This window comes from Limulus polyphemus, unplaced genomic scaffold, assembly GCF_000517525.1.
Source record: "Limulus polyphemus unplaced genomic scaffold, Limulus_polyphemus-2.1.2 Scaffold379, whole genome shotgun sequence".
In the NCBI taxonomy this organism is placed as follows: domain Eukaryota; kingdom Metazoa; phylum Arthropoda; class Merostomata; order Xiphosura; family Limulidae; genus Limulus; species Limulus polyphemus.
Genome location: NW_013665989.1, coordinates 370,948 through 385,321, shown reverse-complemented (window position 1 = coordinate 385,321; position 14,374 = coordinate 370,948). Strand labels below are relative to the sequence as shown.

The window sequence follows — 14,374 nt, the reverse complement described above, 5'->3', positions numbered from 1 at the left end:
TAAATTTAATCGTGAACCTTCTATTTTCTTCTGACACTCAGCAGTATCTTGGTTTCAGATGTAAACAATTCTTGGAACTTTACACCCATTTCCTCTTTAATACACTCATTTATGATCAGACAGACGAAATTGCCATGGGATCCTCACAGGGCCCAACAATAGGCAATAGTTTTCAATGCTACCATGAACACATTTGACTGAAAACTGCCCATGTGAATTCAAACCTGTCCTGTAGAAACACTATACTTTTCTGCTGTTTTAACAATCTGGTCAGATTTCTAAATTTTTTACTGACCTGAATTCCCAAGACTACAATATCAAGTTAACATCTGAACTAAAAAAAGAAAATGAATATTTACCATTTTTTAACATCAAGATTACCAAAGTTGTCATAAAAGTACTTTTACAGGCCTTTATTCTAACTTTAAGAGCTTTATTTCCAATTTCTTTAAACAACATCTAGCCATGCCATATTGAATAGAATTTTTAGTCTTGGTACAAATTACCCTATTTTGCATGGAGAAATTATATTTCTGCACAAACACCTGTTAACTCTTTCCATAAGGGCCTAGTTTTCTGTGCATTTCATGAGGTTTTACTGAGTTGCATTCAAAATTTAATTAAATTGGTTTTTTATCATGGTATATGGATAACCTTGGCATCAAAATTTCGCTAATTCTCCAAAGTTTAATATTATATATGTTTTTACATTCTTAATTCTATAAGAATCTCCACTAGTATGAGAATTATGACATTTGCTCTCTAGGTCTTCCCTCTTCTATAATTTATCTACAAACCCTCCGAGAAGTACACAATATAACATAAATTACTTGCTATAATATTGTTCTTACTAAGGCAAAGCATACTTTTTATAGTCTTCAATCTCATTTGGTCACAGAACCATAAACTAGAAAATCAGACCCCTCTGCTACATCCACCTGTCACATCCTCTTTTTCACAAATTGCTAATAGTTTTCTCTGATGTTTAATACTACATTATTTATAACCAAATGAAAGTTTTTATCTAACAAATGACATATTATAATACATTACTTTATGTACAGAGAATTGTCTATTTCACATCCAGTTCAAACTTTACTTCCACTGGAAACACATTGACGAGCTTATGACGAGTTTTAACGGCTCTTATTGCATAGTTAGAAAGCCAGAAAAATTATGAGTTATAGGACATTGCTGTCTACATGTTATTATTCTGTGTTCTTATGTGCATTATTTAGTTAAATAAAAAATCACTTAATGCAGTAGTACCAGTAGTATAAAAAAGTAGGGTCAAATTTCATTGACAGTCAATAGCAAAAAAAAGGACCTAGGTAAATACTATAGTTTTTGTTTTTCATGTGTATTCTTTATCTATTATTATAAAAGTAACTAAATTGTAAAAGTTAGATAAGGTTGGGTTAGATTAAATAAAGAATAATAACAAGAATAAAAAATTTTCAAGAGGTACACTCATGAGCCACTCGTGAGTAGACTGTACCTTACGTCTACATCAATTTGGGGTCATGAAGTCGGTCAACTTGACCAAGTCTGTAGCTAGAGGGTTAAACAATGGCTATCCAACTGAGTTTCTAATAAACATTACTTGCAAATTTCTAAGCAACAAATCCCAGCTACCTGCTGCTGTGCACGCTTTCCTCAAAGTTTTCATCATTATCTGCCTTCCGTTTACAGGCTCACAAACTTTACAAACTGAAAAGTAACTATTCTCGTTAATAAAAAACTTCTACTCTCAATTCAGCTCAGACTAATATATAGACCTAGCCTCCACATTAAACATTTGTTTCAATATAAAGATTAAATAACTATTTACAATATTTCATATAATGATTTCTCTATCATTACTACAGAATCTTCAGACCTTGGACTCTTGATTAAAGTTCACTCATAGCAAAAGGCTGTCATACTCTTAATGACTTACAAAGCTCCTTATAACTTAAAACTTTGCTGTTTATTAAAAGTATTTGTAAATAGGAAAAGTCTGTTTCTGTGATCAGTCTGACATCCATTTGGTAATGAAGACAAATTTAATACAGATGTATAAAATGCAACAGTGAATATGTAAGTCTCACTTGAAGAAAGTCACACTCTTCTGAAAATAAACGCAACCTGTTTTCAACCTCATCACAGTAGTTCTCAGAGGACATCACTTGCACTCCAAGGCCAAATAGATCAAATGGATCTTGTTCACTGCAATAAACACACTGTTGAAAGTAAAGTTTCTTTCCAATTCATTAATGTGTACCAAAATATTTATCATTTTTAACAATTTTTGAAAGAGAATCGTTTTGATTTTGGCCTGAATAAAAACAAAATCTGGTTATAATAAGAGATACATGTACTTTAATTATGAGTTAAGATATTTTTTTTAACTTCAAAAGGAAATTTATTTGTTTGCTTCTTCAGAATGCTATGTAAATAGCGCATAGTCATCCTTAATTTTGATCTTACAGACTAGAGGGAAGATAGCTAGTCAACAACACTCTTGAGGTACTAACCACTAGGCTGAGCTCAGCCCAAAGTTACTTGTAAAATTTTCTGAAAGATGTTTTGTTGCATTAGAACATAAAAACTTCTCATGATATATTTCATTACTATGCATCTTAAAACTAACTCAATAAACACATTAAAAACAAAATTAAAACTAATAAGAGTTAAGTTAAAGCATGCTCCATATTTTTCTCATAAAAACTGAAGAACTGTGTGTTTAACCCATTATTCTTAAAAGAACAAAAATCCAACCTGTCATGGAAGTACTCATCAATCAGACAAATGCTCCGAGAATGAAACTGAGTTTTTAGAAAATCTGACCACACTTCTACGCCATTATCCAAATTATAAGTCTTCAGTCCAAATTCTTCTGAAGATGCTGTTTCAGGTACTGCTGAAGAGAATTTGGCTGAAAAAAAAATCATTTTTGTTTATTTTTTCATCTTAACGTTTAACTTAAGAAAACAGTACATCATCAATTGTTGTACCATGTAAAAAGGAAAATTATATGTACATAACTTTTTAATATGGACAAATACACCTTTAAAATACACAATGACTATTAGACAGGGATAGTGAAAATTATTATATAGGTGAATTGCAATGCATAACTATATTCCAAAGGAAGAAAACAGGAACAATAGACAGGTGAATGTTACTCTGATTGGAAGTTATTATTATTATTATTAGCAATATTCCACAAAGAGATGAAAGGAACACCCTGGTGAATGTTGTATGCCTAACTAATTCCACTGTAAGATGACAGGTAGACAAGAATGTTTTTATCTGTATGTACACAGATTTGTTTCATCTTTAAGTAAGAGATTTGTTCAATATCCAACATAAACCAATTGCTGAAAATAAATTAAATAACTTCTCTCTTAGCTTTTCAAACAGGCATATGTACAATTCAACATGCTAAGAGCTTAAGCTGAAACCACCCATTAAGATTTTCACTAGAAGCTGGTGTGCATAATTTGCAGGGTAAAAAATTTTCATTGTGCTACAATAATACAATGCGTGACACAATGTAGTTGAGCTGGTTTATGTTTAATTTATATTCATACTGGAAGAAATTATATAAAGCTTTGCTGTAAAAAAAAAAATTATGTTTGCTAACAATTTCTAATTTATTTTCCATGTCTAATGCTTTATCAACAACAACAAAAACTACTATTTTTTATGGTCAATAAACATATTTTACAGCCTAGCAAGCAATCAATATCTACAGACAACACCCACAGTCAGTGATAAAGTGCCAAGAATTTGTAACAATTCATTATTTTGAACTTATGTTTATGCACTATTAGGATATACTGAAACTACATTTTCAGTTTTAACAATTAAGGGAAATAAGGTCATTCTTAAAACTCGAGCATTAGTATGAGCTTCACCTTTGTGCCAGATCTTACATCTTCCCATTGTAAAATATGTCACTGTCTGAAGCTTACTGAAAATTTCTGTTGTCACCTTAATAGCATTTAGAACCATGTATATGATGAAGACTATGTCTCTTTTCCAGGTTGTTGTAGAATGGACTCCTGGCAACATAAGCACAAATCTACAACAATAATTAAAACTCTTCCAGGTTGTTATGGAATGGACTCATTGTAACATAAGCACAAATCTACAACAATAATTAAAACTTTTCCAGGTTGTTATGGAATGGACTCATTGCAATATAAGCACAAATCTACAACAATAATTAAAACTCTTCCAGATTGTTGTGGAATGGACTAATGACAACATATGCACAAATGTACAACAATAATTAAAACTTTTCCAGGTTGTTATGGAATGGACTCATTGCAACATAAGCACATATCTACAACAATAATTAAAACTTTTCCAGGTTGTTGTGGAATGGACTCATTGAAACATAAGCACAAATCTACAACAATAATTAAAACTTTTCCAGGTAAGGTAAAAACCACTAAAAGAATGAACAAGCTCATATCAAAATTTTACTGAAATTAGATTTTATTGTAAAAAATATATACAAATTTCAGTTAAAATACACACCAAAAAAATAAGTGTAACAGATACATTACAGTTAATTCAAATTAAAATAAAAAGTGCACATTGTGCTTATGAAACACTTATGCTCCCACTAATGTTATAGTGTATGTTTATGTCCCCCAATTTTAATGACCTTGAATTTTGACCCAAGACCATCAAAAGTTAATCAATCTAGAATTTTGTATGTAGTACCTGTTGTAATAGTTTGGTCAATATCCATTCACCTTGTAATGAAATATGTCCACAAGGTTGGGGAAGACTTTCTATGTACCAGTGACCTTTTGATCTTGACCTTCAAAAGTTAATCAGGTTTAGAATTTTGTATGTAGTACCTGTTGTAATAGTTTGGTCAATATCCATTCATCTTGTAACGAAATATGTCCATAAGGTTGGGGAAGACTTTCTATGTACCAGTGACCTTTTGATCTTGACCTTCAAAAGTTAATCAGGTTTAGAAATTTGTATGTAGTACCTGTTGTAATAGTTTGGTCAATATCCATTCATCCTGTAATGAAATATGTCCATAAGGTTGGGGGAGACTTTCTATGTACCAGTGACCTTTTGATCTTGACCTTCAAAAGTTAATCAGGTTTAGAATTTTGTATGTAGTACCTGTTGAATAAGTTAGGTCAAAGTCTTGAAACATCCTGTCCACAAGGTCAGAATGATGTATAAGGGCTAACAAATATTCCCCATTCTGTTTTATGAAGCAGTGTGGAAACAACAACAAAAAAACCTCATGTTTATCATACAATCTCATATTTAAAACAGTAGAAAGCTTGGAATAAGTAACTGTTTCCTGTAGAGCACTGAATATAACCTCTGTACATTATACAGTCAAAAGTTACAATGCAAGGTATTATGGAAATACTGTGTGTGTGTGTGTGGGTATGTTTGGATAAATTCATTAACACTGAAGACTTGCACATTAAATTGAAGAAAACAATAAAGCTCCAACACTACATTTAACACAATATCTGTGTGAAATATACATAAAAAACTGTCTATGGACTCCTAAAAGCAACTTTAATGCATCTAATTAGACATGTACCAAATGTAATAGAATAAGTACTTAACAAGTCAGATATCTCAAAAATTTGACTAAAAAGTTATAAAATAAAATATTGCACCTCATGTTTACTATCAAATGTTCATAAAAATAATGAATGTAATTATTCAGAATTATTCACACATGGAACTGAGTATATAAGAATTTTGAACAATGTACTGTATAGAACACAACGCATGCTGTAGGAAACATGAGGTGAAAGTCATGATTATAATAATTGTTGAACAATGTACTGTATAGAGCATGATGCATGCTGTACGAAACATGAGGTGATAGTCATGATTATAATAATTGTTGAACAATGTACTGTATAGAGCACAATGCATGCTGTAGGAAACATGAGGTGAAAGTCATGATTACAATAGTTGTTGAACAATGTACTGTATAGAGCACAATGCATGCTGTAGGAAATATGAGGTGATAGTCATGATTATAATAACTGTTGAACAATGTACTGTATAGAGCACAATGCATGCTGTAGGAAACATGAGGTGAAAGTCATGATTATGATAGTTGTTGAACAATGTACTGTATAGAGCACAATGCATGCTGTAGGAAACATGAGGTGAAAGTCATGATTATAATAGTTGTTGAACAATGTACTGTATAGAGCACAATGCATGCTGTGGGAAACATGAGGTGGAAGTCATGATTATTATAATTGAACACTGTTTCTCAAGTGTTTCATCATTTATTGTAAATCAAGTTTACTAGAATCATCCTTTTTTTTTATTCTGTGAGACAAAATTATTAAATTTTTGACAGAAACGTCCCTTACAAGTTTTATTATTCAAGAAACCTCTCTTTAAAATATTTGAGCAATAATGTTTTTTTTTCAATTAACTTTTAACAAGTAACAAATCATACTACTTAATACAAAAGCAATAAATTCAATTGAGTCTCCACAACTTAAAATTCATTAATTTCTCAAAAACCCATTTCAGAGCAATTTTTAAACTGGAAATTCTGACACTCACATCATGGTTAAATTGTTTTTTCAGCATTATAAGGTCATTTAGCCAAAACATTAACCACACAATTCTTTTCTCCTTACAGCAATTTTAACCATTACTTTGCATTACTATAAGTATGGTGCTGCTGCTTCTATACATGGGCACATTTTCGTTTACTGCCCCTTTACAAAACTTATGACTTGACCTAAAAGAGGTTTAAAACAAATCATTTATAAATATTAACATAAAAAGTATTCCTTTTAAGTGCTTACCTTGACAAGTATCCTTTTCTTCATCAAAATTTACACAGCACTCAGTATCTTTGTAGCATGACCTCTGTTGGATTAGAAAACAACGACTGTATATGACATGAGATTAAAGAACTGAACAGTTATATGAAATGGCTAGGCCAAAGTGCACATGTTATAATATTTTACAGTGTTACATTCAAAGTTTAATTAAACCACTTTACTATCAATATATGTCAGTAATCTTGGCACCAAACAGTAGTCTGGAATTCAAATTTTTATATTATCTGAGTTTTAACTTCTTAATTTCCAAAAGAACATTTAAAAAAATAATCATTCTTTGTTTATCTGTAATACATTCTCCTTTTCTTCTCCTTTTCAAAATTCTGTAACGTTAAATATAGACTGTTACAATATCCAAATAATTAGAAAACAAATTATGCATAACTAAAAGCAATAATCTAAAATTTTCACCACTTACCTTCTTGATTTACTAAGATGTTAAAACATTTATTAAGCCCATTGATGAAACACCTCCCACCTCATTCTGACTTTCAACATTGATTCATAACCAACTTTACAAGGCCAATGAACTACATTTATAGTCAATAGGAAAAGTAAAATTTCCTGTACAAGAAGTTAGTTACTATTTGCTCAGTTTTAGTGAACAAGTTACTTACTTGACTGCAGTCTTTAGCTGCATGATCATTATATTGCTACTCCAAACAGATATCAGAATTTTTTAATCTGTTCATAACTTACTTTAAAAAGCCAAATACTTTATAGTAGTTTTGGAACATTCTATTCTAGTGACTGATATTATTTTTATGTGTTCTAAAATGCATATCTGAAAGCTACATGAATTCTTTTTAGGACACCCAAGTTTGTGATACTTGGTAAGGCCTATGGAACAACATCTACCCAAGTTCAAGTTGCCTGGAGCATTTGTGAGTACAACAAATAACTTTTTTTTTACGTGTATTTTATTTGAAGCCTTTAACTCGCCCCCACAAAAAATGATTATTCTGTTGAGCTAAAGCTGTAGAAATATCAGATATTTGTCTGTAATAAATTTTAACCAGTAAAACACATTTTTCTCAATATATTACTAGACAGGAGCTTCCGAGTATTTGGTGCCCTACGTAGTCCCCAATGTAGCCTACTCTTAACACGAGGCCCATTTCCAGACTTTAAAATAGTAAATGACAAATAGCCATTAGCTGACATTTATGATTTTGACATTGAACAAAATAAGCAAAATTGAACACAAAAAATATTCTTCTCAATAATATTTCCTTTCCAAATGTGAAAATAACATTTATTACCAATTCCTTTAAATCCACAAAGTTATCAATAATATTAAGCTTATAGTTTCCAGTGCATTTCCAATGAGAATGGTGATCCATAGAAATAATAAAGTTAATCCACTTTTCCAAAATTAGCTGAACAAATTGACAATTTTTGTTGTGTTATACAGGTGTTCTGGGGTAACAACCAAGGTTCCACATTAATTCTGTGCTAGCAAAATTTGAGGAAGAAAAAAAAAAGGTGACATTTTAGAAAAAGGATTTATAAAATATTAAATAATTTGAATTTACAACCAAGAAGTAAAATTTGATTCTCCTACATAATATGATGAGTTTTAGTAAATCTACAAGGATTAGATAAGCTTTTAGAAGTAATGTCAGTTGTGCTGTGGGTGTGATAGCTTCAGTTATGGACATTGTCTTTTTGCAGGTGCCAGACTGTACACATATTTCAGCCATATCATTAAAAGCATTTTCCCGTTATCTTGTTATATGCATCTGTACTTCTTATATATTGTAATTCATACTTTAATACATAAACACATCTAAAGCTTGATGTTACACTAACAAAATAGAGATTTATGCCAAGCTTTTAAAATTCATCACAAAACATGCCAGTCATTACAATTAAAATTAAGAAATGTGGGTTTCTGTGGAGCTAAACTAGTATCAAAAGCATTTTTACCTGATTTTTTTCTATTTGTTTTAAAAATTCATTTCTTCTTTCTGGTTCACTTTTGAAAATGTCTATATTTCCACCCCTAAAAAACAAACAAAACATTTTGTAATTCGTGAAAGCCATGATAAGATAGTACTCCCATTTTAAATACTCATACAATACACTAACTTAAACATACAAACAGTTACCAGTCTTTAGTCATAAGTATCCATTAATGGTATTTTTTCAAAGCTTTTTATCTGTGACCATGTATTTAGTTAAAACTGATAAAAACCTTGAAAAGAATTAAGAGCCTATCAATAAAATTTTGACTATGGCAAAAGACTCATTTATTTATGAATTTCCTCAAGCTTAAGGATGAGATTTGAAGATTACATATAAATATTTCATGTTGAATTACTGTCAAATATAAAAATCATAACAACCTTGATCATAGTGGAAGTATAATTCAGGCTCACACACAAACTGAATGTATTTTGATACCAATGTATGACTCAAAATAAAGCATTTGTGCTTCTTTGAATTTGTAGTCACTACCAATGTAGCACCAGACAAATATTTATTCTAACAATTTAGTTCAGTTACTTCAAAAACTATAAAATATTTAGAATTATTCTTCTCATTTTAAAAAACAATAGTTTCATCAATATGCTAATACATAATTTATCTAGCCTAATAGCAACTGAACACTTCAAAAACTATAAAATATTTAGAATTATTCTTCTCATTTTAAAAAACAATAGTTTCATCAATATGCTAATACATAATTTATAAATTATGTATTAGCATATCGATTAAACTATTGTTTTTTAGAAAGAGAAGAATAATTCTAAATATTTTATAGTTTTTGAAGTGTTCAGTTTCTATTAGGCTAGATCTAGCCTAACAGAAACTGAACACTTCAACTAGATGAAGCAAAATTCACAAAATCCCACTAATACAAGTAGTATAAAAACATACAAATGGATTTCCATAGCTGAACAAGTGTCACCTCACATACATGTTTTTGAATTTACTTTTCTGTGATACACATAGCTAATCCACGTCAATGAACGTAAATCTTGCACTAAACTATTATTGATCTTTTGCCTATCAGTAAGGGATTTCTCACAAAGCTCTTCAGCTCTTTAAAAGTATATTATTATCAATGCAGTATTGATTAGGTATAAACTTAGGTGAATGTTATCTTTAAATTTAAAAATGAGAATTGAGAGGCAAAAGTGATATATACAATTGTAAAACACTTAAACCTTTATGTTTTAATGTATGTATGAATATCTTAAGTACAATATAAAAATGTTTAATGTCACATTACTTCACTATTGAAGTGTTTGTTACAAGTTATGGATTTTCTTTTACCACATTGAAATTTGGTACTATATATGCTACATGTGAAATCTAAAATTGCATAATTGTTTTCTTTTAAATTTAACCAACTCACCTACACAGATAAAGGTTAAATTATGGCTATAGCGTTACTAATAACTTGGAATGACATTAGTAACACAAAAACTTTAAGTTAACTCTTGCATAAAATTTCTCTATTTATATTTGTCTACATTTAAATACTTGTAATGCTAAAGATACAGAATGTCTTTGATCATTACAGCTGTATTGAAAAAGAAGCTGAAAGGTGAAACTGCTTAAACAAACAAAAGGGTTACTAAATTTTGATTCAAGTGTTTTGATGTCCAAGTTTTTTTATTGGCGATCTGTCATATTATTACAACTTGAAATAAACAAAGAAGAAAGGCTAACATATCTTTATATTAGGTCATCAAGAAATTAATGTCACTTTTTTTGGATGAATAAACCCAAACAACTTATATACCAAACAAAAACATTTATTAAATGAAATAGTCTCCATTCATATCAATGATGCTTTTCCATATTAGTTTGTTTAACTATTATACGTGACGTATGTTTTTTACAGGGTGATTCACAACATTGATTTCTTGATGACCTAAAATAAATACACTGTGTACAGACATCTGTCATTCTTTTTCTCAAACTGCTCATTTTTGATGAATGACCAACTAAAGGTAATGGTGAATTTTTGAAACTTAATTCAGAGAAATATAACAACTTTCTTATTAAAGATTTTTTCAGCAACAGCATCAGGCTACTGATGTATTATCGTGTTGTTTCTATTAATACAAGTATGTTCTTTGTTTTAAGTTTACTATGTAAATGAAATTCAATGGCAAAGAAAAAATTGAAGATTTCTGATTTCAAAAAATATGGTAAAATTTCCCACTTTCTTTTTCCTTTAGCATCTTAACAGTAAGAGTGAAGATTTTATCCATTCATCACCAACATAACTTATCCTAAGAAAAAGGATAATAACTTTCTTTTAAAAATATTATTTCTATTAATAATACTGAGTTGATTAATGCTTATATGTATTTGGCTAATTAAGAGAAAGAATATAGTAAAGTTTTACACACACTTCTTCGAGTAGAGTTATAAATGAGATCGAGAAAAATATACATTTATTTCATTAATATGCTGTAGACTTAATTCAGGATTTTTATAAACTGAACTATTAGTTGCAAGTACAATATGAAATTTAAACACTTGTCAAAATAAAAATGCAAATTCAAAGAGTGCAAAATAAATTTACCATTCAGAGCTAGGTTTGGTATGAGAAATGTCATATAAAGTTCCTGTTTGCTTCAAAGTCTTTAAACTTCCTTTCGTGTCTATAGCAAGAAGACGAGGCGTATATGTAGTGTGACCCTACAGATAGAGATGCAGTAAATAAACAGAAGTTTCTCTACAATGACATACATTTTCATATAAACAATAATTTTATCAATTATTTACAAACAAAAGAATTTAACACTAATTAAGATATAATATCTTAAAAGAATTAATGGAAAAGAAAAAATATGTAAAACGAATCTAGAGTTAAGTCAGTATGGAACCTTTGTATACATTTTACCTCATAAATGCATATGCCTTTCTCTAGTAAGTAGTTTTACAGTCTTTAAATACAAAATTTGAAAACACAGCAATGAACCATTTAAGTGAGTAGTGGTTAGTGGGGATTACAAATCAAAGATTCAGATCCTCTTAAACTATCACCTGAGAAATCTGGAAACAGAGATTATGTATGTGAAATAAAGAGAGAGAAAACTAAGTGTTGAATATTTTTTATGAAACAGTCCCACTGATCAATAAAAATGTTTTATTTTTCAAAGCCTTATACAACAGCAAGTTTAGTTTGATTAATAGTAAGTTTTTATTAGGTTTCAATGAGAAAATATTTTACATGCTTAAAAAAAGCACACCACCAACAAACAAATTTTCAAGTATTGTTGTTGCCTTTTTATTACATAACATGCCCGAGCAATAGTTTATACTTCATGACAAGGCCTGCATTACAATAGTTATTTAAGGCTGTTTAAATATTTTACAAGGTTTTTGCTTTATTCACAGAAAGAAATTCGTTATTAAAAGAAAAAAAAATGGTACACAAAATCTCTCTCTTAGTCAATTTTCAAAGTATTAAAGTCTCATAATTAAAAATATAGAACTCATGCATACAAGAAAGGTCATAATGTCATATAAACAAAACATGTAATGCAGTGGCAACATGGTTGCAGGGATATATGTATATCTCAATTCTGAGGGCAAAACAAGCATGCAAGGTTCTTTGTTTTGTGATTTTTCTAATTTTTGATAAACCAGAAATTTTGGTAACGGCCTTCTGGTAGACAAATGATATACCTCAAATTCTATTTTCACACATTTCTTATTTGAAAGTTTAATGGACAAATTAAGATGAATATGGAAAAAAGTCTATAAAATAAGTAATATTTATCACAAATATTACACTTATTTAAAAAACGAGAGTTAACTTTAAGTAGAATACCCCAAAAATTTTCAAAATTCACCCTTAAGGTTTTTCCTTCACGAAACTGCACATCATGATTGATCTCCAATTCAGGAACTTTACTTGCATCATAGCAAAAAGATGCTTCCTGAAAATAAAAATATCATAAACTCAAACATAATTTCATTCAAGCAAAGTTTGAATATAAAAATTTTGTATCGTTTATGAAAACAATGTTTTACTTCTTCACAAACAACAATACAAAACAAAGACTATATAATATCAAATAATACAAATGAAATTCTACTTTCATATAAGTTTTTCTTTACAACACCTAAATTCTATACTTTTAAATACAAGTGTAAACTTATAACAAGTCTCCTATGCTATCATAACAACAAAATAATGGTCATATAATCGAGATATTTGTTAATATATTAAGTAATACAATAGTATGTAGACACACACATTTCTTTTCCTAATATTTATTTTTTTCTAGAGCAGCTGCACTGGGCTACCTGCTGTGTCCATCAAGGGGAATCAAACCTCAGATTTTAGCATTTTTAGTCCATAAACTTACCACTGTCTCATCAAGGGACTCTTTTCTTAAACGTAGATTTTAAATTAACATCAAGAAATGGTATATTTACAAAATACCCATAAAATACATGAACAAATACATACGAAGAACTTAAATGCAAAAACATTATATATGCATAGATTTTTCTAGCATTTTGTCTTTTGGATATATTTTTTTTTATTCCAGATGCCCCTAGTTATCTACTAATTTTAAATACCAATGTTTTAAAAGTAAATTATTATTCATGAAAAGTATAACCATAAGTTGTTTTTATCCATCAAAGTCAATTGGTTACTTGACACAAGCAATGATTCTACTTAGAAATACTCAAATTGAAAAGATATGCATGCACTATATTGGGTGGATGATATATTTAACAAGGAAGTCTGTGATGAATAAATAAACAAGATCATAAAGACTATGTCAACCATTGCTTTGACAACAAAACTAGAAACTATAGGCTTTAGATAACTACCATTTTTATACTTTTCTAAAAAATTAAAACATCTAATACGAAAAATATCTCGAACTGTAAACTCATTAATCACTCGTTTACTGTTACACTAACAGAAAATAACTCGATATTCCATTTCTAGTTGTGAAATTTGTATGAATATATATTGAACTTCAAAGGACTAAGTTAGATAAGATTTTTATTAAAGTTTTTACGTTAACTATATATTATACCTGTAAGTTCCACCAATGAGTTCCTACAAAATTTGAGTAATGTCCAATTTGAATGGTGATTATTTCTTTCGTGTTAGACATAACAGATTTGAAAAGCTCCCCACAGTTAAAAACATTAATCTATATATTAATAATATACTCATCCAAACATGTCATATACTGTAGATCACGTTTCGAAACTTAACAGTTAATTAAAACGATGTAACACTGGCTTATTAATATAATGGATTTTAACGACATCTCGTGGCAAAGGTACAAGATAAAGATTATTTTGAAAAGATACCATGGAATTTGCGTCATCATATATCTATCGGTCTTGTTTTTTCCCCCTACTTTTCAATATTTAATCCTCTCATTGGTTATTGTGGTAACAAAACCTATATAAATAATTTTCAAAGGTTCAAGAAGTTTTCAAAATCAATTAGAATCTGCGCAATCCACGAGGCTCAATACAACACTATGACAAAAAAATTATCATCAAGTGTC

General features: G+C 29.6%; 1 protein-coding gene across 1 annotated transcript in view; it reads right to left on the bottom strand.

The window, feature by feature from the left end:
- The window catches only part of LOC106457837 (protein misato homolog 1-like), a 28,239-nt gene extending 14,139 nt beyond the window's left edge, over nucleotides 1–14,100 (bottom strand). The window contains exons 1-7 of the mRNA XM_013917289.2: nucleotides 13,889–14,100; nucleotides 12,683–12,769; nucleotides 11,407–11,522; nucleotides 8,790–8,865; nucleotides 6,822–6,885; nucleotides 2,761–2,917; nucleotides 2,091–2,208 (exon numbers count right to left, since the gene is read on the bottom strand). Of these exons, the coding sequence (XP_013772743.1) occupies nucleotides 2,091–2,208; nucleotides 2,761–2,917; nucleotides 6,822–6,885; nucleotides 8,790–8,865; nucleotides 11,407–11,522; nucleotides 12,683–12,769; nucleotides 13,889–13,969 (699 nt within the window). The 5' untranslated portion in view covers nucleotides 13,970–14,100. The remainder of the gene's footprint in view (nucleotides 1–2,090; nucleotides 2,209–2,760; nucleotides 2,918–6,821; nucleotides 6,886–8,789; nucleotides 8,866–11,406; nucleotides 11,523–12,682; nucleotides 12,770–13,888) is intronic.
- Between the last annotated feature and the right edge of the window lie 274 nt (nucleotides 14,101–14,374).